The sequence below is a fragment of the Suillus bovinus genome (genome assembly GCF_016758785.1).
Source record: "Suillus bovinus strain UH-Sbo-P2 chromosome Unknown EDB93scaffold_14, whole genome shotgun sequence".
NCBI classification, from domain to species: Eukaryota; Fungi; Basidiomycota; class Agaricomycetes; order Boletales; family Suillaceae; genus Suillus; species Suillus bovinus.
Genome location: NW_024542070.1, coordinates 542,003 through 568,446, shown reverse-complemented (window position 1 = coordinate 568,446; position 26,444 = coordinate 542,003). Strand labels below are relative to the sequence as shown.

At 45.5% G+C, this 26,444-nt stretch overlaps 9 protein-coding genes across 9 annotated transcripts; 6 read left to right on the top strand and 3 right to left on the bottom strand.

Annotated features, from left to right (window-relative positions):
* Positions 1 to 3,374: 3,374 nt before the first annotated feature.
* On the top strand, positions 3,375 to 3,824 carry EDB93DRAFT_1102442 (uncharacterized protein; the record flags this gene model as incomplete). The annotated part of the gene is made up of 3 exons (XM_041447213.1): positions 3,375 to 3,538; positions 3,591 to 3,678; positions 3,756 to 3,824. 3 exons carry the CDS (start codon positions 3,375 to 3,377, stop codon positions 3,822 to 3,824), a joined length of 321 nt encoding a protein of 106 aa, XP_041309851.1.
* Positions 3,825 to 4,681: 857 nt separating this feature from the next.
* On the top strand, positions 4,682 to 5,499 carry EDB93DRAFT_1081598 (uncharacterized protein; the record flags this gene model as incomplete). Its single annotated transcript, XM_041445633.1, has 4 exons — positions 4,682 to 4,845; positions 4,897 to 5,035; positions 5,090 to 5,281; positions 5,335 to 5,499. 4 exons carry the CDS (start codon positions 4,682 to 4,684, stop codon positions 5,497 to 5,499), a joined length of 660 nt encoding a protein of 219 aa, XP_041309850.1.
* A 4,237-nt stretch (positions 5,500 to 9,736) lies between these two features.
* EDB93DRAFT_1248510 (uncharacterized protein) lies at positions 9,737 to 10,467 on the bottom strand (the record flags this gene model as incomplete). Its single annotated transcript, XM_041452723.1, has 4 exons — positions 9,737 to 9,894; positions 9,947 to 9,966; positions 10,026 to 10,303; positions 10,378 to 10,467. The coding sequence occupies 4 exons, from the start codon at positions 10,465 to 10,467 to the stop codon at positions 9,737 to 9,739; spliced, it is 546 nt and encodes a 181-aa protein (XP_041309849.1).
* A 1,279-nt stretch (positions 10,468 to 11,746) lies between these two features.
* On the bottom strand, positions 11,747 to 13,037 carry EDB93DRAFT_1269708 (uncharacterized protein; the record flags this gene model as incomplete). Its single annotated transcript, XM_041454298.1, has 7 exons — positions 12,480 to 13,037; positions 12,390 to 12,412; positions 12,300 to 12,333; positions 12,180 to 12,246; positions 12,073 to 12,123; positions 11,947 to 12,022; positions 11,747 to 11,898 (listed from the first exon to the last, which is right to left on the bottom strand). Exons 1-7 carry the CDS (start codon positions 12,605 to 12,607, stop codon positions 11,747 to 11,749), a joined length of 531 nt encoding a protein of 176 aa, XP_041309848.1. The 5' UTR covers positions 12,608 to 13,037.
* A 706-nt stretch (positions 13,038 to 13,743) lies between these two features.
* On the top strand, positions 13,744 to 14,738 carry EDB93DRAFT_1248508 (uncharacterized protein; the record flags this gene model as incomplete). Its single annotated transcript, XM_041452722.1, has 7 exons — positions 13,744 to 13,874; positions 13,939 to 13,961; positions 14,011 to 14,044; positions 14,097 to 14,166; positions 14,221 to 14,271; positions 14,322 to 14,403; positions 14,452 to 14,738. 7 exons carry the CDS (start codon positions 13,744 to 13,746, stop codon positions 14,736 to 14,738), a joined length of 678 nt encoding a protein of 225 aa, XP_041309847.1.
* A 4,124-nt stretch (positions 14,739 to 18,862) lies between these two features.
* EDB93DRAFT_1248505 (uncharacterized protein) lies at positions 18,863 to 19,281 on the bottom strand (the record flags this gene model as incomplete). The annotated part of the gene is made up of 2 exons (XM_041452721.1): positions 18,863 to 18,927; positions 18,993 to 19,281. 2 exons carry the CDS (start codon positions 19,279 to 19,281, stop codon positions 18,863 to 18,865), a joined length of 354 nt encoding a protein of 117 aa, XP_041309846.1.
* Positions 19,282 to 20,627: 1,346 nt separating this feature from the next.
* EDB93DRAFT_1239623 (uncharacterized protein) lies at positions 20,628 to 21,824 on the top strand (the record flags this gene model as incomplete). Its single annotated transcript, XM_041451661.1, has 4 exons — positions 20,628 to 20,753; positions 20,850 to 20,932; positions 20,989 to 21,217; positions 21,279 to 21,824. The coding sequence occupies 4 exons, from the start codon at positions 20,628 to 20,630 to the stop codon at positions 21,822 to 21,824; spliced, it is 984 nt and encodes a 327-aa protein (XP_041309845.1).
* A 65-nt stretch (positions 21,825 to 21,889) lies between these two features.
* EDB93DRAFT_1081703 (uncharacterized protein) lies at positions 21,890 to 22,532 on the top strand (the record flags this gene model as incomplete). The annotated part of the gene is made up of 2 exons (XM_041445641.1): positions 21,890 to 22,262; positions 22,309 to 22,532. 2 exons carry the CDS (start codon positions 21,890 to 21,892, stop codon positions 22,530 to 22,532), a joined length of 597 nt encoding a protein of 198 aa, XP_041309844.1.
* A 615-nt stretch (positions 22,533 to 23,147) lies between these two features.
* EDB93DRAFT_1102436 (uncharacterized protein) lies at positions 23,148 to 25,813 on the top strand (the record flags this gene model as incomplete). The annotated part of the gene is made up of 10 exons (XM_041447212.1): positions 23,148 to 23,417; positions 23,475 to 23,587; positions 23,691 to 23,766; positions 23,789 to 23,816; positions 23,863 to 23,964; positions 24,215 to 24,774; positions 24,827 to 25,020; positions 25,048 to 25,249; positions 25,332 to 25,689; positions 25,737 to 25,813. 10 exons carry the CDS (start codon positions 23,148 to 23,150, stop codon positions 25,811 to 25,813), a joined length of 1,980 nt encoding a protein of 659 aa, XP_041309843.1.
* Positions 25,814 to 26,444: the final 631 nt, after the last annotated feature.

Here is a 26,444-nt window from a genome sequence, read left to right as displayed (position 1 = left end):
CAATTCGCATCGAAGTTCTCCAAGGAACTCGGAAGACTACTAGACTACAAAGTTGCATTATCCACCGCATATCATCCGCAGACAGATGGGCAAACAGAGAGATTAAACCAGGAGATCGAAACTTACCTCCAAATCTACTGCCGATCAAACCCTGAGACCTGGGTACAGCACTTACCCATGGCAGAATTCGTGCACAACCACCGAAAGCACAATGCACGGAACACATCCCCGTTCTTCCTGATGATGGGCTATGAGCCCAGAGGCATTCCCTATGCCTTCCCACCTACTGACATCCCTGCGGCCGAAGACCGCATCACCAACCTTCAGAAAATGAGAGAAGAAGCGGTGTCTTGCCACAACATCGCTATGCAACGAATGGCTGAAAGATTGCATAGGAAGAAGTATGAACCATGGAAGATAGGAGACAAGGTTTGGTTGTCAGTGGAACACCTGTTAACACACCTACCCTCAAAGAAGCTGGCGCCAAAGTGGCATGGTCCCTTTACCATTACCAAGGTGCTATCTCCCATCACCTTCACACTCCAGCTCCCGGAACAGTGGAAAGTCCACCCCACGTTCCATGCATCTGAATTATCGTCCTATCGGGAGACAGAGATCCACGGTCTGAATTTCATCAAACCCTCACCTGACATTATCAATGGGGTTGAGGAGTACAAAGTCAAGGCAATTCTTGCGCACAAGGGACCAGCGGCACGCCGCCGCTATCTAGTATCCTGGAAAGGATACTCTTCTGCCAGCAACGAGTGGGTCAAGGAAGCTGACCTAGAAAATTCCCAGATGCTTCTCAAAGCGTATAAAAAGAGGACGAAACTTGCTTGAATACCATCAACCCACCAAGTAGCATGTCCACTCTTCCTCCTAACCTAAGCTCAATGACCTTCCCCCCAAACCAACTCCCTCACCCTGAAGAACAATTTATCCTTGATGAAAATTCCTCCCTTGCCTCATCTATCTCCGACCCCTCATCTGCAGAGGATACCGACTCCTCGCTTGCATCCTCTCTTTACTTCACCGTCATTGATCGTATTGAGGGAGACACCCTCTTTGAAGCAACATTACTATCTGAGCAACACGCACTCGAGCTGGAGAGAGTCCTCGCCAGATGCCCAGCAAGAAGCGCCGCCATCATTTCCGCCGTCATCCACCTCATCCGCACCACGTGCCTGATCGAACTTTCCACAAACAGACTCCCCAGCACTTTGGCTCAGGAAGCCCATGAAATCATTCACTGCCAAAGGCGCATCCGTTCTATTGCGCTCCAGCTCCTTCCTGATAGCCTTAAGCCTGATCTGCTATCAGTTGTGCACATCGTTGCCAACAGAACTGCGACTCAAATCGCTCGCCCGCCTTCTCCTCCTCGTCCTCTCCCCGATAATCAGTCACCAAATCGTGACACGACTCCCGCTCCGCTCCCAGTCAGAGCACCGCAACCTCAGGTTGCCACAAGGGGAAGGAAATCCCCTAGATACCGAACCATCCGTTCTTTGGGAAAACAGCGTATGAGAACGCCTTCCCTGGAACCCAAGAAGAAGGAGGTCATTGACCTCACATCCCCCTCACCATCTCCTCCACCTCACATCTCGGCAAAGAAGCCGGGCTTTGACAATATCAAATGCCGCATTTGTGGAGAGTACAGGCACCGCCACAAAAATTGTCCACAGTACTCTTACGTGGTATGTCATGCCATCGCCCTGGGGCATCTTTCGGTCTATTGCAAAGACCTGAAAGGCACCTACCCCCTCCCGATTGTCTATACTGACAATGGATTCTATGAAGCCCTCCGCAATTGGGAGGCAGACCAACGAGCATTCTATGAACAAGAATGTGAACAAGCCGATGAAGATTACCGCCGTCAACCAAGCTCCTCTACGGACCTTGATGACTTCAATAATGCTGATGCTGACCTCATCTACTATGACGATGCTAGAATGGAAAGTTGTTGAAGCTGGAGACTTCAACGGTTACACTGGGGTAATTTTACAATAACATTTACTCCTATTTCATTTTTCCTTCTTGTAACCATGCCGCCAACTCTAGACTCGGCTATTCTCTCATCAAGCGGGCTGTCCGCACTTCTCTTCTTCTTGATTGTAACATAGATACTATCTTGCGCCGCATGGCGGTTTCACCTATCTTTGTTACCGTTCTTGTCGCGGCTGCGCCGCTCCCCTTTATCTATATAAACCCCATGTACCATAGCTGTATTCCTTAACTTAATCTACTGGGTTTTCCCCTTGAAACCTGATCTACAAGGTCTCCACCCTTGTAGCCTGATACCTGATTCTAAGACAGTCACTCACTGTCTTAGCCTGAACCCTTGATTGTGGTAGAAGTGCTAAAACCACTCACCACTGATCCTACATAGAAGCCGCCGCGCTCGTGTAGTGTGAACCCTTGAACCAGAAACCTTCCTTGTACTAGGAAGGTCGACGAACTGTGAACTCGACCAGTCTATCTTTGACCTTTGACAGAAGAACTATCCCAGTTGTAACAGCATCATGGAGATCCCAGCACACAGCCACCATGTTTGTCTCTTTAGTCCATCACTGTTCAGGAGTTTTGTTGATTGTCCTTCCATAGACCATGATCACGATGCCCGGAATATCTGCTACAGACACAGGAGATTTGATTAGACTATATGCTCCACTTCCTCTAGACATCTATACCATACAAGCGATCCCCTTCGGGCAGTAGTACTACAAGGATGCACGCAGACTAGCGGCCACCGTGAATGCTGATGGGAACCGCCATGCTCACCAGGTCTTAGAGCCACAGAAGCGGACACAACTGTCCATAAGCGAGGGTCGTCTACTCCAGGCCAGTCGGCGTGAGGTCACTGCAGTATCACAACTTGCCTGGATTATATCTCATTCATAATAACCTAGTTCTGGTGCCCTCCTCCCTTACCTTTAAAACTTTGTTTGGAGATGTGATCTGAATGAAAGAAAGGTGTCGCGCAGATTTCGGTGTCGGCAACCCCGCAGTGCACGGTTTTTACCAGTCGTGTGGAAGTCTTCTCGCAAGTCCATTTCTTTGTAGATTTTATTTGCACTGATTCATCTGTATCACTAGCAGCAGAGCCAGTAATCCGAGTTAATATCACGTTATGATACCATATTCTGAGCAACGAGGCCCACTCTTCAGTTCCCTCTCCCTGTATCCTCTTTAGGCTGCTTGACCTTATTGGGTTATTTCACCTGATACGTCTCGACATTTAGCGCGCGTGCACACTATAAAGGAGGGGTTTCTTGTCTGTATATTCTCTTTCATTCTCTCATTATTTTCTCTTACTCATCTCTCACTCGTCACTCTTTATACTTATCACGTTCACTTTAACATCTCTCACTTCTACCATGTCTGTGTCGGAGGATGACCATCACACTGAAGCTCGCTCACTCGCACCTTCAGAACTCTCTGGTGCAGTCCCCACCTCCATAGAGGCGAGGGCCAAGTGTCGTATCGCCGCTCTGGAAGAGGAGTTGCAGGTGATGAGGCAAGAAAGAGGAACGAAGCAGAGGTTTGTCACCCATCTTACTTACTATATATGTTTCACTCATTGATCCTCAAAGAAAAACCACCTACTACGTTTCTCAAGGCCACGGGGACATGCAGAATTGCAGAACCGGTTCTGAACCTGTTCGAACCGATGGCAAGTCAGTATGTTGTTTAAGTGTAGTACTTATAGGCGGAGATGACGAAATGTTTGGTATCCATATTGTACATAATGCAAAAAGAACAGTTCGGAATGCATCAGCATAAACGAGGGTAGAATCACCATTAACTGTATTGTGGGCACTGGATGAGCTGTGGTGGCAGTGGAATAAATGCCTGAGAAGTGTGCTTCTTTGCGGTTCTGAGGAGTGGGAACGGCCTTGTGCAGAGGACTGAGAACAAAGAGGTCAAGAAAATGAAATTGAAGTGATAGCGATGACGCATGTAAGCTGGTGAGACTCCATCGAAAAAACCATGGGGTACCTGATGAGCAGGTGGACGTCGTTGGACCGGAGGTCATGTAGCATTAGCCAGGATCAATCAGCTTCCCCACGCTCACGCCGCTCAGCAAAATTGTGCACCTCTACATTGCAGTTTGGACACTGTGTCATCAAGAGAAAAGTGAGTAACAAGACAAAGATTGAGTGGGGCAGCATGAGCAACAGCGGAAACACGCTGTGATTGTGGCCTTAAATGCAAGTTCCTCACAACGAGATCCACAGATCGATTGCAATAGGATAAGGTCCAGGCAGATAACCTGGATTCTTGAAGTAGATATCGAAAATGTGTCGTCCACGCAACTTGGGAGTCGAATGCTTGGTATGGTCACTGAGGTTAGTGGATATCAAAATATCAAATAACATACCATTGCCCACACAGATAAAGTTTCCCTCGCATCCACATACTAGACAGTACCAGTCTTGAAATGCCTCGCAAGACTGACGTGAGGTTGAGGGAGTCTAGCAATGCCTTGCGAGACAAGTAGGCACATCTTGCACGTTGTCGAACAAATTGATTCACACCTCAGAAGGCATCACGAGGCCGTGGAATATTATCCGGACCTTGCCGGCCCTCGCCAGATTTGGGTGCTTTTGCTGATGATGATGCATCTGTTGTTGGGCGTGTTTCAATATAATTTTTCTTGACGAAATTTTTATATATAGTTTGGATGGTCCGGTTCTCAGTTCGAACCCTCACTGAACCAGAACCGGACCATTTTCGGACTGAACCGGACTTTTCCATCACTACTGGTGACAAACAAATGCACGGCTTCACACATGATGCCTGTGGCAGGCTACTCTGCCCTGCCGAGTGGGACTGGAGTCAGGACTGGTGAGCGTCAATCTTTGTTGAATATTATGTGGCATTAATAGGCTTGGGCAGCGTGAAGGCCGGCATTCGCAACAGAACTTCAGATTACATTATATCAGAAAACTCTTGGCTGCTATTCGTATATGAGAACTACTCAGTTAACAGTAGGGACCTCGAGCAAGGTCTTTTTAGGTCGAAGATACTGGTTCAGGTGAGTCACTTGTAGTCGTAGTTGTGAATACTTATAAATTTGTAACATCACTAGGCTTTTAAAGCCATTTTTACATCACCATCCTCCGCAAAAGAGGCTGATGGTGATGGTGATGGAGCCGACATCCTCGAGAACAACAGGTGTGCCCGGCGGGCACTAAATCAGGTCAAGGTCAAAACATGTGTTGCCTCGATCATCAACATGAGAAAAGTCACTCCCCATTCCATCGCTTATGTTGTTTGTCAAGTCAGTTGATACGATTACCCTCTGTTTATGGCTAGCTTACGGTTACTGTCTAGCAGGTTCGTTTTTCACTATCCAGCATCTCATCTTGGTGCACCGTCGACGGTGACTTCGACTATGAAGTGTTTTGCAACAACATCGTAGATTTCTTCGAGGATGTCCCTGGACCTATCACACGACGTAGGGTGAATACGCTTCTCGAATGGTGGACCAGGTATTGACTATGTTGCAGCATGTGTGTTATATATCTAACCTAACTGTTTGAGAAGGTTTTCGGAACAAACCATCGAGAGGACCTTACACCTGAGGTTGTATCTAAGATGTCCGTCACGGCATTAGCGGAACAGAGAAAGGCATTGGAGGATGCCGTTTTTGATTCAGACTAGCCTAGCTTGATCATTGTTTTACCTTCCGTTGTCGTACAAACACTTTACTGTATCATCGTCTTTTAATATAATCAATCTGTGGTTTATGACAAAGATTGAACATGTTTTCAAATTGGTGCATGCATAATGTTCACTGAGGATAGTAACATGGGTCTGCACTGTTTAGCATGCCATCAACCATCAAACTTATTTTTCCTTACAACCTGGCCAAGTCATAGGGACGCTTTCTATGTAAATAACTGTTTCACGACTGCAATAACGAATATTCCACTGCCTGTGTGGTGCACCAATCATGGAAATATGTGTCAGTAAAACACTCTTGGTGGAGGAAGCCACGCGCAGTCTCCACCTGAAGAACATCAGTCAACAATCCCAGACATGAGAGATGCATAATTGTAAGTGATAGCACTGCGGCGGACATAGACATACCAAGATATATTCCAGCAGAAAGTAAAGTTAACGGATAATGTGTCTCTCCTGGTAATGATCTGTCCTCCTTGTTAAAATGTGCAACTCATTCAAGATACCACGTTGTGTGGAGGCCACAGACGGATTGACCTGAATGAAACTCTGAACATACCTCATCACCTTCTCGCAACTCCATGATCTTGTCATCCAGTCTCCAAAGGGCAAATCATTCTGCAAAACGAAACATGTTGTATCCAGCATGCTAGTGGGCCAGACGAATAGTTGTTATTATCATTTTTTGTCTTTGCTGAGGTTAATCTGAACCAACTGTCTTGCTATGCGAAGCTTATTCCAGAACCATGTGACTTCATTATCATTGTGTCCAGGCTTCCCATCAGAAGAATATTCCAATCTTGTTCAGAACTAGCACCAACCTGATAGTCTTGCAGTTTGGCTTTAGCATGTAGTGTATCTCTCATTTCAGTTGAACGCTCCGTTGTTGCTCAGACAGAACACAAGAAGTATGTATTTTCACATCAGACATTTTCTTCGGTGTTGGTCCTATTAGCTGACATTGATTTTGCTATGCTAATGCGAACCACAGTTACCCCATCCACCAAGTGCACCTGTCATGTTAGAGTTTACGGATTGTATTTGTGACGAAGGAAATCTAACTTTCGTATTGTTTAGCAGATAATTGAGCGGTCATCACAATATTTCGTTCGATTCGGCAGCTAGACCGGCGGCTTGCAAATACTCATGCAATCCACTGATTGTGAAGATTGGATGTCACAAGCAAGATTATTTAGAGCTTCCAGTGTCATAAGCTAAGTGTACTCTTCTAAGCTGTGCCGGTATACCATTGTTGACAAAATTCTCTGATGTTGGATATGATGTGACATACCCACAGGACTCCATCTAAAGCATATGATGAACATCTCAGTCAGTTCAAGCAAGTTTGTAACGTGTGGGAGTCAAGGGCCCTGTGTTTTGCCAAATGAATAGGTTGTCAAATGTGAACTTGGCATTTTCTTATTATGCAACCGAATACTCACAGCTGCGATTCCAAAAACATATGAAGAATCACAGCTTTCGCGCCAGGTATATCGTTCTGCAGATTGTCGCATGATGCAAGGGCCTCGCACCAGTGATAGTTAGCAACTTTTGCGCTCGTCCTGATAACTACGGACTCGCATCTTACTTCGTCGACTTAAGTCTCATCTTTCATTCGCAGGACAATTCAAATAGAAGATAATTCATCGGACAGAAGACAACTTGGTTGATTATCTCTAAAATGCATCGTTCCTACATAAGGCTATGTAACCCCCCCTGCCACATTGTCGAAGATTGTTGCGATTGTTATCAATATATAGTCTTCCATGTCATTTTAATATGTTTGTCGGTTCATTGATGTCCACCCGCACAGTAGCACGAAGAGCCACAGTGACTATTGGTGCGACAGTGCTGTGATGCGCATGTCAGGCATCCGACAGAGGCTTCATGATCGTAGTATTGAAGCACTGTGGCCATCACACTAAGTGCAAGGGCGAAGAGGACGAAAACGCAAGCTTGAAGTGAAAGCATTGAAAAGGGCGGTTTGGGTTTGGAGACGAGGTGTAAAACACTTGAGTGCTGAGGTCAATCGTGTGCCACCCACCCTCTATTTATGCATTCAGCGAGGGGGCTGTCATGATCAGGCCCACAGTATATCCGTCATGGTGGATATTGAATCTGGAAACTAGAAATGGAAGGCTTTTTCGATCCAATTTCGACATGCTTCACAAATAGCTGACCATTTTCACAATGCCCGCCTGTCAATGTAAGAAACAATTCTTTTGACACGTTATTAGCCACAGCCGTGAAGGGTACAAGTGACATACAAAGATCCGTTAAAGTTTGACCTAGTTCAGGACTCGCTAGCATTGTACGAGACTTTGGGGTATTATGCTGTTTAGAGGGATCTGTCGTCGTTTGGGGTAAAGTGATTTGAATTGGTAGGAAAGGGCTGCTAATGTTCTGAGGTCATCTGCTACGCCTGTTGGAAATGGTGTGATTGTAGTATGTACACGGTGTTGACCCCAGATCCACAACCGGTGTTAAGAGAGTTCCGAATCGATACACGGGGATATGTGAATGTACTAGCGGATATTCAGAACAGATCGTCAAATGTTACTCATGTCAACAATCCACTGATTTCCTTCCACAGCAGATCCGAATTCGATTTTTCTCGCGTTTTGAAGAAAATATTTGATTCTTTAACATGATGGAATACAGTAAGGTGGGGGAAGAGAGCTGACTCCAGAGTGGCGTATGTGGTGTTGTTGAGTACTAAATGAAAAGGAGTTCAATAGCCGATTGCGATCACGTGAATGTTCAAGTTGCTTTCATTATAATATATTCGCGTCTGAGTCCGATTATCGCACTCTGTCTTATCCCATGTTGACGTTCGGAGCGCTCGTAACACCGGAGAGATCGAGTGAAAACCAGGTCAAGTTGGAATGTGGCCCTTCCCTACTACACTACTTCATGACTACTGTCAAACACCTTACATCTAATGCCGGAGAGCAGTTTGTTCTTGTTCGATTATGACAGGGCTCGTCGTCGTCGACTTTTGACGGATAGGGCCACGCTCACACCGATCGTCAAGATGCCCTTCGATGGCGCTTCCTTCCCCTGATGCGCTTACAGCACTCGCGAAACTTACATCCGACCCTAACAACATTGTATATATTGTATCCGGCCGTGACCAAAGTGTTCCTCGAGGAACACCTTGGCCATTTCTCGCGTCTTGGGATGATTGCAGAGCATGTCGGATTCATCCATTTGCCTGATAGTCCCGCGTGAATGAATTTCACTGCCAGTCTGGATATGAGCTAGATGGAGGAAGTAGCAGAAATTTTCAGGTATCATACGGAGTGTACGACTGGGGGTCATATCGAGATGAAGAAGAGCTCGATTACTGCGGCATTATTGGTCGACTGATCCCTAGTGGGGGTGCGTGTGTTTGTGATTTTTTATTTATTGAGCGGAGCTGATGAATGGTGGGTTATAGACACAGTTCCAGCGTAGGCAGTGCCAGGATTTATCGGAGAATAATGTGGTACCCAAGAGGCCGGTCGAGGTGCTCGTGGGTAAGAAAAATCTAGAAGTGAGACCTATTGCCGTGAACAAGGTCTGTACGTGATGTATGGATTTTTTCTTTCTCTCATTTTGAAATGTTATTGTGCGGTCTGTATTTAGAACGTTGATGTGCTTGACCCTTAGATTTTCTATAGACCAATGATGATCGTCTGAAGTGTCATCATATCTGATGATGCATCTCGCTTGTGGAACTACCATTGCCTTAGTTTATGTCGAGATTGGAATGGTTTCGAGTGAGGGCAGGATGAGAGGGAAATGAAGTAGTTTCACTCCGACCTTCATTCTTACGGAGACACTGAGCGGCGAAATGTTTTATTCATCAACGTCGATCCTCCTACGTAGGTAGAGGTCTATACGCCCCCACACTCGAAGTTCATGGCACTGTGTTAACCTCTTGAAGTCGCCAAAATTCTTCTTATATGAAGGGTACTGTGCGCACTGATCGACAGAGCAGGTATCAAGCAAGTCCTTCATCTGATTGAGAAAGATGGTCACTAATTACTAAGCCATTGTTTCGTCAAGCTTAGCGGGAACCTGCTGCACTACAAACGACATAGGGTCCTTGCCTGGCGAAGCTGAGATCCTCAATGTAGAACTTTGAAGTGTTGCCCTTCTCATCCTTTCCCATGTAGAGGTTCTTGGACCGAATATGCCCTCCTTCTCTGCAGGCTGCATCGTAGCCTGGCCTCAGGCATCAGCAGATTCTATGACTCCTGGCTTTCATTGAGCCTACTGAGCAGGGTCCATCCAGCCCTATACCAATAAACAATCAATAAATCCTTTTGTTCCAACCTCACAGGAATGCTTAGTACTCACGACTGCGAAGCTTGAACGATTGCTCAGAGTCGAGCCACAGATTGAATGCTGTGCCCCCTGTCATGCCTGTGATGGCTCCATCGCCATTACAGCAAGAGAACATCGTCGAAGAGAACGGTGTTCCACCTTCTGGTGCTTTCCAGTAGCAGCCCGAGGAAAAATAGCTCCCTACTATCATGTAGTTGAATTGAGTGGCATTCTTGAGGGAACAGTTGATCCAGTGAAACTTTTCCTTGAGGTCATTGTCTGCACCAGGGATAATTTCCTGTATAGTCTACGAGTTGTGACGAGAATATCATTAATATTTGGTCATGCTCGGTGTTGAATACCAAAAAGACGTTTACATACATCTATAGTTTTTTTAAACATGATCAGCGGGTCTAGGACTATGCTCAAGATTTCAACAATGCCATTGGGCGACGTGGGTGAATCGGTCATGATGGATGGATAGAATGTGTGGACGCAGTGTGATGCTTTGGTGTACTGATGGATGTTACCCCACAAATTGTACATTACCCTCCACCTTTTATACAACCCGTGTACAGATATTGATACCGGAGATCAAGAAAGGGCGGAAACCAGTGGGATTGTCATTGTTGACGCGAGAAACATAACGTCTAAGAAGGTGCGCACTAGCTATATTTGGTTCCCAGACTCGGAAAGCTCTTCAAAGGCTCTTGAATTCTTCTGCATTTTGGATAGGCTGCTCCATTCATTCATGCTCAGAGAATTATATCCCCATGCATCAATTCGGAACTCTCTTAACACTGGTTGTGGATCTGGGGTCGACGTGTGCTACAATTACGCCATTTCCAACAAGCGCAAAAACATGTAATTAGCAATGCAGATTGTACGATCAGTGGCAAGGCTTTTCGTAGTAATTCTACTTCAAACAACGACAAATCCCTCTAAACGACATAATACCTCAAAGTCTCGTCAATTGACAGGATGGCCTCAAAACGTTTGCAATGCGGATATGATGTGGCCCTTTCGTACTAATTCATAACTTTTCTTCAAACAACAACAGGTCCCTCTAAACGGCATAATACCTCAAAGTCTCGTACACGAGCCCTGAGCTAGGTCAGAATGGACATGGTGTCAAATCTGCAGCGGATCTTTGTATGTTTACTTGCACCCTTTACGGCGGTGGCGAATAACGTGTTAAATAATCATTTTCTTCCGCCGACAAGCGGCCATTCAAGTTGTGAAAATGCTCAGCTATTTGTGAAGCATGCCGAACTTCGATCGAACAAGCCCCGCATTTTTATATAACCAGCGTGTAGTGGCAAATTCAACAAGATGCGGTGAGTCAATTTTAGGACTCGAGCAGACAATATCAGGACAAATTTGATCTGGTCACCCATGTTACATTTGTTTGACCGACTGTTAGTGTTGGCTGTTCATCATAGCAGTCTTCCACATCGTCCACTTCGAAGGCACGAGTCATTGACCGGACGGAATTGATTTGACGTAGTAACGACAACATTGAACGAGCACAAACATATTGAGGTACACGACAGCTGCCAACATTCGAGAACAGATTTCAAGTCAGAGGTAAACAATTGGAACACAAAGGAAATATCCAAAAGATCATGGAATTTGGATCTTAAATCTGATTGATGCTGACGACATCGGTGGAGGGATCATACGTGATGCTCCACGTAGTATCGTCCTCGAGAGCAGTAAGATCTTGCCTGAAGAGACAATTGGTCTCGACTCAACTCTTGATCAAGCTGTTCTCCTTGTAGCCCGTGCCATTATACCCCCTTAGAACTGGCTGAAACACTCCTACGTTCACCTTCTGCTCGTGCCCTACGCCGAGCCAAACTAGAGCCGTCTTTGCCCTGTCCCCATCCCTCCCGATGAAACCTGGACAATATGTAGCACAAGAACTTTAGGAATAGCAGTTAAACGTACCAAAGCCTATATCCTCCTTGGATGGTGCGTCGTTTAGACATTGAATAGATTTTACCGAGGGGTCGATTTTGGGATCCTAGGCTTGTCTCGCAAACGGATATTGAGAATGCCAGTAGGTGTACTTACGGAAAAATGGTATATGTCGCCCTCCTTGGTTAAAGTGGTGGTTTGCCCAGGCTAAGTAGCAGTCCATGAAACCCAACGAAAAATCCATGAATCCACCCGACCCTCACCTGCATAGCAACCTCGGCAACACTTTGAATGTCACCACTAGAAAGATGAACCTTAGTGAACGCAAATCTGAGGGGTGCATTGTAAATTAGCTCTCCACACAAGCTTCAAATGGCCCTTACGGTGATTGATATATAACTTCGGAGCGGTAGGCGCCTGTCAGTGTCAGTGCGTATGTAGATAGCCCAAGGCACTGATAATATTCGCCCCACCTTCAGCCCCAAATCTCCTGACCCTATTCGCAAAGTCACATCAGCGAGCGAGCGCGACAACAAAGACGAAAATATGAAGGATATACATACGCAAAAGCCGATGGGTAATAGTCCTTGAAAACCTTGACATCGGGCTGCTCGTCGAAAGTGAGAAGAAGGTCGACGTCTACGCCGAGATCCTTGGATTTGAAGGTGAGCCTTTTGACGAGGGTATCCATACGGTGTGGAGTTGAATTCGAGAGTGAAAGTACAAGGGAGTTGGCGTTCAATGTTCAGTTGTGGCCTATTGCAGAGTCCACACGACGGGTTATATACCGCCCTCTGGAAACTAGAAACGGAGAGCCTGTTTTAGGTCAAGTTCACTGTTCAGCATGCTTCACAAACAGCAGCTTGACCCGTTCGTCGACGTATGAAATGATTCTTTTGACGCGTTAGTATTCGCCACTGTGACTCGGAAGGGTACAGGTGACATACAAAACTTCACAGCGATTTACGAGACTTGGAACCATTATGCCGTTTGATGAGATCTGGTCATTGTTCAGAGTAAAGTCATGATGTAGTAAGGAAGGGTCGCATTGCAACTTGACCTGGTTTTCACTCGACTTCTCCGGTGTTACGAGCGCTCCGAACGTCAAAATGGGATAAGACAGGGTGCGATAATCGGATGCAATGAAACCAAAACATCCACGTGATCGCACTCAGTACCCCGGGCCCTTTACACTGCAACTCTGGAACTAGGACTATTTACTCCGAGTCGCACGCGCCGACCACACCACTTCCTCGTGTCGAACGAGTCACCTCCATTCCCCCACTTAATATCCAACTTTTGGATTTTCGACACCAAGACACATTTGACGATCTGCTCTGAGAATTATGTACCGCCATATCCCGATGCATCGATTCGGAACTCTCTTCACATCGGTTGTGGACATGCCAGTGGGGTCAACGCCGTGTACTACAATTACGAGGATGACCTCAACACGTTACTCCAAACAGTTAAACAACAGATCCCTCTAAACGACTTAATACCCCAAAGTCTCGTACAATGCTACCGAGCCCTGTCAAATCTGCAACGGATCCTTGTATGTCACTTGTACCCTTTATGGCAGTGGCGAATAATGTGTCAAAAGAATCATTTCTTACGTGGACGGGCGAGTATTGTGAAAGTGATCAGCTGTTTGCAAAGCACTTGAATCGAGAACGACCCTCCGATTCCAGTTTCCACATTCGATTTCTACGGATACAGGGTCGCAGTCCTTCCGGAGGGGGTATATAAGTCGTGTCAACTCAGCCACAGGCCATACGCGACTGAACACTAACTTCCTCTTACTTTCCATCTCGGGTTCAACACGATATGACTCCGATTGTCACCAACAAGCTTACCTTCGTCTCCAGGGACCTCGGCATAGACGCAGAGCTTCTTCTCACTTTCGACGATCAGCCTATCGCTGGGATGTACAAGGACTATTACCCATCGGCTTTTGCGTACGTATATCCTTCATATCTTCGTCTTTGTTCCCGCGCGCTCACTGAAGGAATTTCCAAATAGGGTCAGGAAATTTGGGGCCGATGGTGGGTGAACATTATCTGTGCCTTGGGCTATCTAAATAAGCACTCAAAGGTATCTACCGCGCTGATATTACATATCGATCGCAGTAAGGGTCATTCGAAATCTATGTGGAAACCAATTTACAATGCGCATCTCAGACTTGCGTTCACCAAGGTTGTTGTTTCCCATGATGTCATCCAAAGTGCTTCGACCGAGGTTGCTGTTCAGGTGAGAGTCGGACGGATTCACGAATTTGCTGCTGGTTTCATGTAGTGCTACTAGGTTGAGCAATCTACCACTTTGACCATGAAGAATCAAATATTCCATTTCTCCGTAAGTGCGCTCACTGGCCTTCTCAATGTCCATTTGCGAGACAAGCCCAGGATCCCAAAACCGACCTCTCGGTACCGAAGAATAACATCCAGTGTGTAAACCACGCACCATGCAAGGAGGATATAGGCCTTGGTACGTACAATTGCTCTCTTGAAATTTCTCGCGCTACATATCGTCCAGGTTTCATTGAACGGGAAGGGGATGAGCCCAAGACGGCTCTAGTTTGGCATGGCGTAGAGCACGGGCAGACGTTGAACGTGGAATTTGTTCCGCGTCTAAGAGGTTATGTTAATGCTTGCCCCTACCAGCTGGGTAGCTTGCTCGAGGGCCCAATTCAAAGTGGCCGCCTTTTCGACCAAGACCTCAGTACTCTCGACAAACATACCACATGGGTCGTCACATACGATGAGCCCACCGGAGTTTTTAGGATCGATGAGGAGATAACGAGCGAGGTTCAACATCTGTGATAAATTGCTTTTCATGAACCTCTTTCAAATTTTGGCTGCTGTCAATCAGTTGGCATTGTGCTGTTTTGATGTTACTATCTTGTAAACTGTTCCCTTTGTTGTGCAACTCGTTTTTTCAAAGTGAAACGTGATAATCACAGTATGGGCGAAAAAGTCGCCTATGCCCACCGTGGCACCGCCCCTCTCCTACAAATGCACCTTCCTAAAATGTGTTAAGTACAGTATTCGTCCTTGCAACACTGCCACTCAATGAAAGAGTTGGTGTTTCTTGTTCAATCTTACACAAAATTCCTTCAAATTTGATTTGTTATGATACTTTGAGAGACCCTTAGACTTGTAATTGAGTCCAGCTTCATCTATCAGACAGCATTGAGGTCATTCCAACAGTGGTTGGGCTGGGGCCAAGTGTTAGCTTGGATTGGATGCTGACGAGATTGCTGCTGGGTGGGCAGGAAACAAACTTGACAGGCAGACTGTCAGATGACCATTATATGTGATAAGATAGGTGGCTAAATATGATGATAGGTATGTATGTACGGGTATTCGAGATATAATTCAATATGACATGAAAATTATTATAGCTATGTCGGTAATGGGAGTGGATGGTGGGCAAAAATATGAGGAAATGAGCGAGGAGACTGTAGGTACGAGCGAGTAGGATGTGTGGAACAGAGAAGAAAAATGACAAAGAGAGGAGCCGAACATTTTGCTCATGTGTGGATGTACATTTTGTAGGCGGGCAAATGCCAGCGCCCGGCCAGGCGCACTATTTCAGGGTCTACCTTTTGTGCAAGGTAGAAAGAGGCTCCTCCTATGTGGAACAAGTGTCCGAATGTGGTGCCCCATCCCCAGGCTGCAATTATGCAGTTAATGCATTTGAGTGCGCACTGTTTGACCATAGGGCAGATGATACCCAGTTTGTCACACCACAAAAATAAAGTGTCTTCTTGAGGTAAAGTGAGAATTAGTTCTGCTGTGCTATTGAAGGAGCCCCATATAGTGGGGAAATCATCTGAGTTGTTACCTGCATTCACTGAAGCAAAGGAAGGATCATTTTGTGGGTATGAGAGGTCTTGTACCAAGCAAAATTTGCTGGAATGAGTTTTTGGAACCAGTCCTAAGGGCAACAATTGAAAAGGTCCAATTAGGGCTCGAGTTCGTGAGAGGTGTAACCTCGTGAATAACAACCAGCAGCTTGTTCACTGGTTATGTATGAGTTGATAAAGGAAGGGTTTAGTTGACAAGACATATGATTTTTAAAATAAATGAGTGACCAGTGGGGTGCCTTGCTCCCCAACATTAAAACCATTGCGAAGTCCTGCAAGTATGTGCAACCAGTCATCTAAGATATTATATTTACGCAGAAGTTCCTCAACTTGATCTATAATGAGAGGCGTCACCACTATGTGGGGGTCAGGCTTGTTTGGCACAGCTACCGGCTCCATGACTAGGTTCTCTGCAGATGCTGCACTTGTGAAAGTTGGTGCAGTTGGCTCCAAATGAGCAGGAAGAAGAGCAAGCCCATTTGAAGCAGTAGTGCTTCCCATTGGCTGCTGAGAGAGCATGCCTGCTTTTCACTGTGGCTGTAATTGGAGCGACAGTTTTACCTGCGGAGGTAGTTTCAGCACTGCAGTCACCAGGCAAATGTCCAGAGTGCCCGCACCAAAAGCAATGTACTCATGCCTTCTTGTGAGGAGACTGCATAGCTTCCTGCAGATGCTCTGCAGGAGCTGAACATTTCAGTGGAGATGTCGACATATAATTGGGTAACTGCTGAGTGGCCAGGGATGCACACACAGCGGCTTGAGTTGCTATGAGCGTGAGTGCATTGACATCCAGGCCTGTTAGGTTGTGACTTGGATTCTGCACAGCCAGCTCCCACTGTGCAATATTGTATTCCTGAGCAATTTCCCATCCATGAGAGGATGTGAGCTCAGAAATAACTTTATGATGAGATATGAAGGCCACTCCATGCAAGGTGCCATGGTAAAAGGTGATACACTCTTCCACCAATCGAGATGCAGTTAACCAATCATGAAATTTAATTGTTCATTCTTTGCTATGATCTAAACCTTTCACTACTATGTTGCCTTGGGTGGTAAATGAAAACACCTCATTGCCGTTGCAAGCAGCATTATGACGCACTGCAGGGGTAATCACTGAGTATGGCACATATTTGTATTGCCTCAAGGCATCTTCCACCTTTGAAGGGACAACTGTAATGCAGAGATATATATGAGCAACAGAGCTCTCAATGATGAGTAGGTAAAGATAAGCAGATAACATGACTAAAAGGCTTGATTCTGGAGAGAAATGTGGGTTGCAACAAATATGATTAGTGCCACCAAAGGTGCATGACAATGTAGAGCCTCGCATCTCCACAGGCACTTCCCTCTGAATTCTCCCACTTTTCCTATAAACTCCAGCTCTAATCCACAGGATTAGTCTAGCACACCAGTGCACTTATATTTTATTTTGCAGCTTTTGTGCGCAACCTCGTGGGTTCGCGCACCTCGCACATCCGCACTCGCATTGTCTGCACATTCATCTGTCCATCCATCCCATGTCCTTAGATGTTCATTGGTGCGTTTTCCCATCATATTCCCTTTTCGATTAATTGGTTTCCATCGCTAATACTTGGCTCTGCGCTTCGTGCATAACCGAGACCATGTTACATACCCTGCGTACTATTTTTAGTCTGTTTGGCTTGTTACATCGGACCTGCGCGCCTAGCACCGCTTAGCTACTTTACTCATACCCTCCTATTACTTATGTTCTGGGTCGATTTTCTGGCCACTTTCTCTGTGTCTCTAGATACTAGGAATTTTACTTGTTGTTTGCAAGTGACTATCTAAAGTCGCATGCTTTGGTTCTCCGTCTCTGTCTTAGCATCAGCCAACCTTAGTTGGGGTGTTAACACTCAGCCTTTCACACTCGCGCGTTTGCATTTTGCACATCACATCATCTCTGCCTCGTGCTTTACTTAGCCTTAGTACTTTATTAGTTGTTTGGTGTCCCTCTTTTTACAAAGAGAGGTTTTTCTTTACCCCGCCAGTCACAATGACTACGCCTTATCGCATGCTTATTCATGGCACTGACCACATGCCAAAATTCAACAGCACCACTGCTAACCTCCTAGATTTTATAGATGCATATGAAGAACATGCCGATCAGGCCAGTCTCGCTGGTCTTGATCACATCAAGCAGATCATCCAGTACCTCACGCCCGCCGACAAAGAACTTTGGGCATGTCTGCCCGAAGCAAAGGTCAGCGACTATGACACGTTTATACGCAAAGTAAAGGTAATGTACCCCGGCTGTGAAGGCGATCATCACTACATGGTGTTACAAGAACATCTAGACGCTTGGGCCCCTACCATTTTTCTCCTGATCCTCCTCGTATCAGCCCTTGCATCATACCCTCACCCCGACCTTACCCTGGTCATCCTTGTCATTCTCGCGTTCCCTTTCGCTCTCTACCTATCGCTTCAGCAGAGCCAGTACATCTGGCCGGATCCTTTCGCTGACGAAGCATACCCATGCTCCGTTCCACCACCTGACTGATCCTGTGGACAGTCCCCGTGCCCTTACCGTCTGGACGGTAACCTATGATATGATGCACGACGCATCCCCTTTGCCCTGCTTCCTTTCTTAAATCTCTGACTCGATGCGCAGTCGCACATGCGACTTATACTTAGCTCCGCAGCTGCACGATCGTGCCCCTGCGTGTTTCACTTCTTATCCCGATCTTTGACTCACTTTCTTATCCGCACGTTCAGAGCTCACCCGTGTCTCACCTCGAACGTGCCTTCCTTTTATGGTCTTACCCTTTACCGATTCCTTCTTCTGGTAGTACGAGTTATCATCCACTAATACGTGTCCTGTCCTCTATATAAACTCGCTACCATGTACCATATTCCTTAACTTGAATCTACTTGGTTCTTGACCTCCTACTCTCACTAGAGTGATCCTTTCTGCCTAGCCAGCAGTCTATATTCTATCTTCTTATCTGCTCTTCGCGGATAAGTCTTTAGTCTCGATCTTTACTCATCGACTTTGTCGACGAGCAAAGCCCCTGTTAACTAGTCGGACTTCTGTCCTTCTAATTAACGACGATCTTACGATTAACCTTCAGGTGTCGTAAGCCTTGGCCGATATAGCTTATCGTCTCGCACCTGCTTGACATAAGCTACCCGGTTTGGACATAGGCGTCAAATCTTACTTGCCGAAGCCTCGCCAAGTAAGACCCCTAACCTTGGGCTAGCCCAAGGACGTCCTCGACTGTTGATGACACACACTCTGTTTGAGCATCACCAACAGATACCACATCTAGTACCACATCCTTTGCTCCTCGTTTGCTGCCGGTTGGTACTGGTTTTTGGGCACTGATGGCAGGCACAGGAGGCTTGTTCCTGTGGGCTGAGAGCTCTGGAGTTGCATCATTGTTGGCGTCAGTGAGTCGTGACGAAAGTGTCACATTTTGTCGTGGCTGAGACACAACATGTCCTGACATGGACTCATCGTCAGATACAACGATCGACATGATTAATGAACATGACCAACTTACGGTATGGGTACATACTTGCCTTCTCAAGAAAATTTAAAACTGTATAATTTATATCTCTGACATCGGCTGACGGCCGCAGATTTTACAAAGTCAAAAGCCGGGGCTCAGGCCCAGGGCTTGGGCCCAGTCAAACTACAGGCTAGGCCCTAGGCCCTAGTAAGCCTGACATTTGGGCCCGGCTTGGCCTCAGGGCTTGAGGGCCTGAGGCCCAGCCCTGTATATCACTACTTGTGAGTGTTTTCTCAAACAGCCTTGACTTCTCTTTCCAGTATGTCTTTCCCAGGCTTATTTTTTCAAACCATTGAAATTTAATAATCAGACACCTGGAGTAGATTTCAGATACCTTCACTATCATATATCTAAATTTACAAAACAATCCAACAATTATTGAGTGCTGAGGAAGTGAAATAGATAAGAAATTGAGTGTGGGAAAAGTTCAAATGCCCAAAACATCGAAAATGGTCAGTTGAGTACACCTATGATTCCCACATATCTGAATTAGTAAAGTGGGCACTCTCTCTGCCACTTAATTAAGCTTATTTGCATTGGTATCAAGCACCGGCGGTGCGCCCCAGCTGGTTTCAGTCACTTGTGAGTGTTTTCTCAAACAGCCTTGACTTCTCTTTCCAGTATGTCTTTCCCAGGCTTATTTTGGCAGTCACACTGATGCAAACACCTGCCAAACAACGTGCTCACACCAAATTTCACCATTTCTTCCAGCATTTTTTGGTGGTACATGCAGACTATAGACCTATCTCTATTCCTTCATCAACAGACTGAATCTGGCTCTGCTTCCAACCTGCTCGTTGCTGCTAATACTCACTACAGTGACTATACATCATGCATATTCCATACACAAAGACTATACACCAGTCTCTGTTCCTACATCAATGGACCAGATCTGTCTCTGCTTCCTGCACACATAGCCCCCACAGCAAATCAACAAGGTAACATGCAAAACTTCATAACCTCCTTGTTGCTGCTAACACTCACTACACACCTCTGTTCCCCATGCCTGCCAGTCGCAATTCCCTGGGTGGCGTTTCAAGACGATGCATTGTTCATGTTGGTGGTGGGGGAAAAGTCAAAACACTGCATGCTGGAGCCATTTGCGAATGTGAACAGGATGCACGTGAAGTGCGCTCCACTCTCCTCAAAAGTATGTCCCATTCATACTTCCATTAAGTTTCTCCTAATGCCATCTCTCAGAACTTTATTTGGTGGAGCGCAAGCATTTGTTAAGCACAGAGAGTGGTGGACCGAGCATGATGTTGCAAACACCATCCGACAATTTCAACCTCACTAACTTCTCAACTTATTTCATGGATGCAGATTCTATGGTCCCTCCTCCCGGTGAGGAAGGGTTCTCAGTCAGCCATGCTAGAGATGAAATTTCACTCTACCAGGAGCTCGAGACACTTACAATGACGAAAACACAGTATTACTTTGTCTATCTCTGCATACGATCTCCTCTTACTAAATTGATGAATAGATGACTTGACACCCGCAATCGCAGCGGATGAGTGGCACATCAAGTCACAGAGTGGGCATCACAATACAATGATCTCACAGATGCTTTCTTGGCATACAAGCAAGACTGCACTCCGCCTCCAATCTCTGACAACGAGTCAGAGAATTTTACCATTGAAGTTGTTGATCTTTTTGGTATGCTGTCTATTACAGTAATGTTCGCACATCTAATGTTCTCTTAGAGCATCGCGTCCAAACTTTTAGATCCCTTTCTCCATTCATCAATGTATCCTTACTTTGTTATGGCTGCATAGGCAGTTCACCTATTCGCCCAATGGTTGCGATTACCATTTGTACCCTTGATATGTTCCGACAAAGTCATCAGGTATGCCCAAGATTCAGTATTCACGCTGCAGCAAAGATGCTTTGTTTCATGCATGATGTTAGTGTTTTGTCACCCTCTTGTACATATTCTTAGATTGCCCTAGCTTTGTCATTGTCAGCACCTAGCCGAACAGATGTGCACTGCATTTGATGTCTATCTTGAAATACATTGTCGCATCAATAGCCGACTGCACAAGTTCCTTGGACGTGACACGGAGAATTGGTGCATGCTCAATTCTTGCCCAGCTTGCCAATATAAGCTGGTCGATGAGCCAACTCTGGACTTCTCAATTCTGTGTGCATGTGACGGGAATAACTCAGCAAAACTTGTTGATGCTGCAGTACGTAGCGGTGAGGAACGTCTTGACCCTCGCTCAGGGCTATCATCAATCTGGCTCATGGAGTCGTACATTGACCAATTTAAAGATGAAGTCCAATCTGCTTGGGCACATCAAGCTAGGCAACAACCTAGTGACCCTGATGACCCGTGGATAGACAAACCGGACTCGAACAATTCTGTAGAGCCACCAACCATATGCATTGACCGCTGGCATAATGCAGTGCCCGAATCACGCAAGAAAATGTTCGCTATATTTAAGAAGTCTGGGATATTTGTCACAGTGTGCCAACATGGTTTTCTCCTTACCATCTGTGATATGGTCTGAAGCGGTGGACTGTATTTCAGTTTCACTTATCTGACATTTGATATGCAGGCTAATGCATTGACAGAATGAAATACCCGATCGCTAGCATGAAGAAGCTCATGGATGTCTTTGGCAGCAATATACTTTATGGGTATGATATCAAATGTGCCTTCAAAAAAATTATACCACAGAGCTCACTCACTGATGATGCAAAAGACCTAAACCTGCAGGGCATTGTGCCTGCCTTTCACGGGCATGCCCACAACTGTCTTTGCCAAGTAGAGCACCATTTGAAGTATAAAGTTGGCGCTGGGAAAGAAGATTTCGAGACCTGTGAACGGGTCTTTTCTGAATCTAATGCACTTGCTGCCCAAATTCAAAACACCATGGATTTCCATCACCACCAAGCACTTGATCAACATTTCTCTTTTGCTGATTTGGACAAATATGCAGCCCTATGTATGTCACGTCATTTTTGCAGGGTCCATGCTAACGCTGAATGTAGCTGACTTCATTTATAATAATTACGTCCAAGCGCTGACAATTATCTCTACAACAAACATATTCCTCGCCAACTTCCATGCTTCAAATGCTGCCCTCAAGCCCAACTTCAAAGATGATCTCAAGGACGAGCACCAGGTTTTACAATGCCTTGCATGCAAGAAGGAAGAATCCAGCATTGAAGTTGACTATGTGAAAGCATTGAATGAGTATGACGAGGCCCAGTAAGTTTTTTGTTTGGCCGCACACAGAAACTGATGTTAATATTATGTAAGGCATTCATATGAATCCACATGTGTGGAGTTCAGTATCCTTGATTTATGGGTCAATTATTCTACAAGGGAATCTGGTGACATATGCTGCCATCATTCACATGCTATTAACAAATGTGATCAGAAGCTCGAGGCTGTCATCAATTATGAACATCAAATGGCCCTTGACTTGAGATGGGGTCCAGACCACCCAGAGTGGATCAAGGCACAATCACACATTACCAATTGGCTGTTCCACAAGGCTGTAGACGACATTGAACATTTTGTCATCATGCGTCTGCTTGAGTTGACTAAGTTGCAAATGAGTGGACTAGGTAAGGCTTGACAATATATTTCACATTTTTAACACTTGTCTTCGTAGGTTACAAGCTTTGCATTTAAAAGTTGTGCAAATGCAATTTGAAACACCCTTACTCGATACAACAAATATGCTGCTCTCCTAAGCCCTCCCCGCCCCCCATTACAATGGGACCAGATCGTAGAGTATTCTTTCCTTGCCGAATTTGATTTGCTATGTGAAACAGATGGGAAGATCCAGTCGAAGAGATGGACCAACCCATCTTACTGACACATGTCTACACAATATTGTGAGCACCAGCATGCTAATGAAGAGATTCGTTGGCTGAATGTCAAGGTTGGACGATTACTCACAAAGATGCAAGATGATGCCATTGATTATCCCCGCACCATCACACAACTTCAGTCCAATGACCCACCCCTTGCAGCTGAACTCTGGCGTCGCTGGACACAGCTTCGGTCCATCAATGCATGTCACATTTGGCACATGCCGCAGATTATGCAGCTTCCTGGTTACAGTGGGCCAAAGAGTCCTGGCACTCATGTAGGTCGGGTTGATGTTGTGTGCGCTTATCCCTATGAAGCTGTACCACATGAACAGGATAGAAAGGATGGAGATGGAGATGACACAGAGCTTGGGCAACAGTTGGAAGACGTACAAGCTTACATTGAGGGACTAGATCATCACCGTGTGGACTTAGAACTTGCAGAATAGTAATACCATTGTTTTGTAATAGATTGCAATATGCCTTTGCTGGATTGTGTCATTGGACCATGAAAATGAAACATCTGGAGCGCTGCACATATTTGAATTCAGTAACTCAGACAGTATGCTAATATCAAGTGAGGATTTACAATGCAGATTTGTGGTATATAAATCAGTACTTGATAGAGTGAGTCACTGTATCATTACAGCACAATATTAAGTCATTCTATTGTTGCAGTGTGTCCTCTAACCTGTTAGACTGGAAGTCCTCTACATACAACAGATCTCCTACAGTTGGTGGCTTTGAAGAGTGCAAGGTTCTATTTCCTTGCCCTGAATATCTTCTGGATACGACTGTCACTGGAACTCAGCACTCTTATCTTTGGTACTCACAGATTTCACAATGATGACGGGCATCTAGAGCAAAACAAAGGCTTTCATCCACTTACTAGCGAACACTATCTCACTGGGTTTTCTATATCTCAGACAGTTACAGAGTAGCAGAGGCTTAATAATTGGCGAGCTCAAGCGATTCATGCAGAGCAGATATTGCAAACTATATTTGACCGGGCAAGTGTCATCTCATATTCAGACCTTTCCTTCCACTGAACTGTATGTTCAGTGCACCACTTTAGATAGGTTGACAGGTGGTTCAACAATTGTCCTGCATCATCCTGGTGCTACACCTCCAGCCTTGGACATCTCTCCTGAGAACCTCAAGGCTGAAATCTATATCAATCCCAAAGTGCTCTCGGAGCATTGTGAGCTTCACTCGGTCGTTGCTCAAATTTCTCAACTCTTCATTGCTGACTACGTGACACCTTTGGCCCAAGCCTTCACAGAAAATCGTATTCACAACAATTGGAAAGGCAGCAGCCCAGTCTCTCAAACACCTTCAAAAGGCAAGACAACATCAAAAGGCAAACAAGTTGAAATTGTGCCTCTTATTCCCTCACCTGTTTTACCATCATTGGCGCATTTCACTTTTTATGGATGTCCTCGAGGCTCTTTAGAAGGTCTCATGACTTCAAACTCCAATATCTTATCATATATGCCATCCTATGACAGCAGAATTATGTGGAAGCCAACTCAGATCCGATTATCGCATACTCAGGAGAGCAAGGGTTATCAGGTCCGCAAAGAGGGACTGAGTGGGAGGGCTGTCATATTAGCACAGGATCACAGTGCATGTCAGGTAAATTTAAGTTTGTTTTCACAGTGGAACTATGGTCTAATCGGTCACTCAGCCAGTGACCCCTGCCATTTGCAACCAGTCCTCAAGCAGCCAGGCTGAGAGACGCCACCCTCCGTCAAACAGTGACGATAAATGTTACCCTCCTTCAACAAGTGACCAGGCCTGGAGACATTACCCTCCTACAACTCCTACCAGGAGCAAAAGCACATCCTTTGAATTACCCACACCCACGTTGATCACTGCTAGGTCCCCATCTGATTTGTGGCATTATAGTATGCTGGTGCTTGCTCCTTTTGGGAATGAAACAGAGGTAGTCCTAGAAGAGCTAGGCTACCCAGATCATTTTCATTGGGTCTGCATATCAATCAGCAAAGATTACCTTCTGAAGCAGTGGTTTTTGAAATTGCAGGAGGTTGCTGAGATCTCGGAGGAGCATGTGGAGGCTATTGCAAATGCTATGTTGACTGATTCTCAGGTGTCACTCTCATAATACTTTTTGTAACATTCTTTTTAATCTGGCCTTGTATGATTGTTGAAAATGCTATTTGACCTCTCAGCCTGTCACCTCATTCCCTGTCAGAATTACTGTGATGGTGCTCCCAGGAACTGCTCGCTCGCACAATCCTCGCTGGTTAGTTCCTCAAACATACACCCCATATGTCAAAGTATTGAAAGAAGTATGTCAGCAACTAACAGAGCGACAACAGGCTAAATGCCTTGATGAGGACCAAGAGGTTCAAGCCATTCTCAATTACATTAATGCAAAGGCCACAGATTTGGTGTCTAAGTTCAAACAACCTCGATGCTGCTATCTTGAGAGGTTATCACTTGGTTCTGTTGTCCACCACTGCAAATGCAACAAGACAAGTGCCTGGCATGCCTATATGCACTTCAAAGGCATCCAGAACAATGCCAGTAAGTTTTCCTCATAGTATGACTACTGTGTTTATCGCTAACTACAGCTATTCTAGACAAAAGCTTCAGTGAGAAGTCAAACATCGCCAATCTTGCGAAGATGCGACAATGTATTTCAAGATAGACATCAAATGCAGTGCACATCTGTTCGGCTAGGTGCTGACAATGACAAAGCTAGGGCAATCTAAGAATATGTACAAGAGGGTGACAAAACACTAACATCATGCATGAAACAAAGCATCTTTGCTGCAGCGTGAATACTGAATCTTGGGCATACCTGATGACTTTGTCGGAACATATCAAGGGTACAAATGGTAATCGCAACCATTGGGCGAATAGGTGAACTGCCTATGCAGCCATAACAAAGTAAGGATACATTGATGAATGGAGAAAGGGATCTAAAAGTTTGGACGCGATGCTCTAAGAGAACATTAGATGTGCGAACATTACTGTAATAGACAGCATACCAAAAAGATCAACAACTTCAATGGTAAAATTCTCTGACTCGTTGTCAGAGATTGGAGGCGGAGTGCAGTCTTGCTTGTATGCCAAGAAAGCATCTGTGAGATCATTGTATTGTGATGCCCACTCTGTGACTTGATGTGCCACTCATCCGCTGCGATTGCGGGTGTCAAGTCATCTATTCATCAATTTAGTAAGAGGAGATCGTATGCAGAGATAGACAAAGTAATACTGTGTTTTCGTCATTGTAAGTGTCTCGAGCTCCTGGTAGAGTGAAATTTCATCTCTAGCAT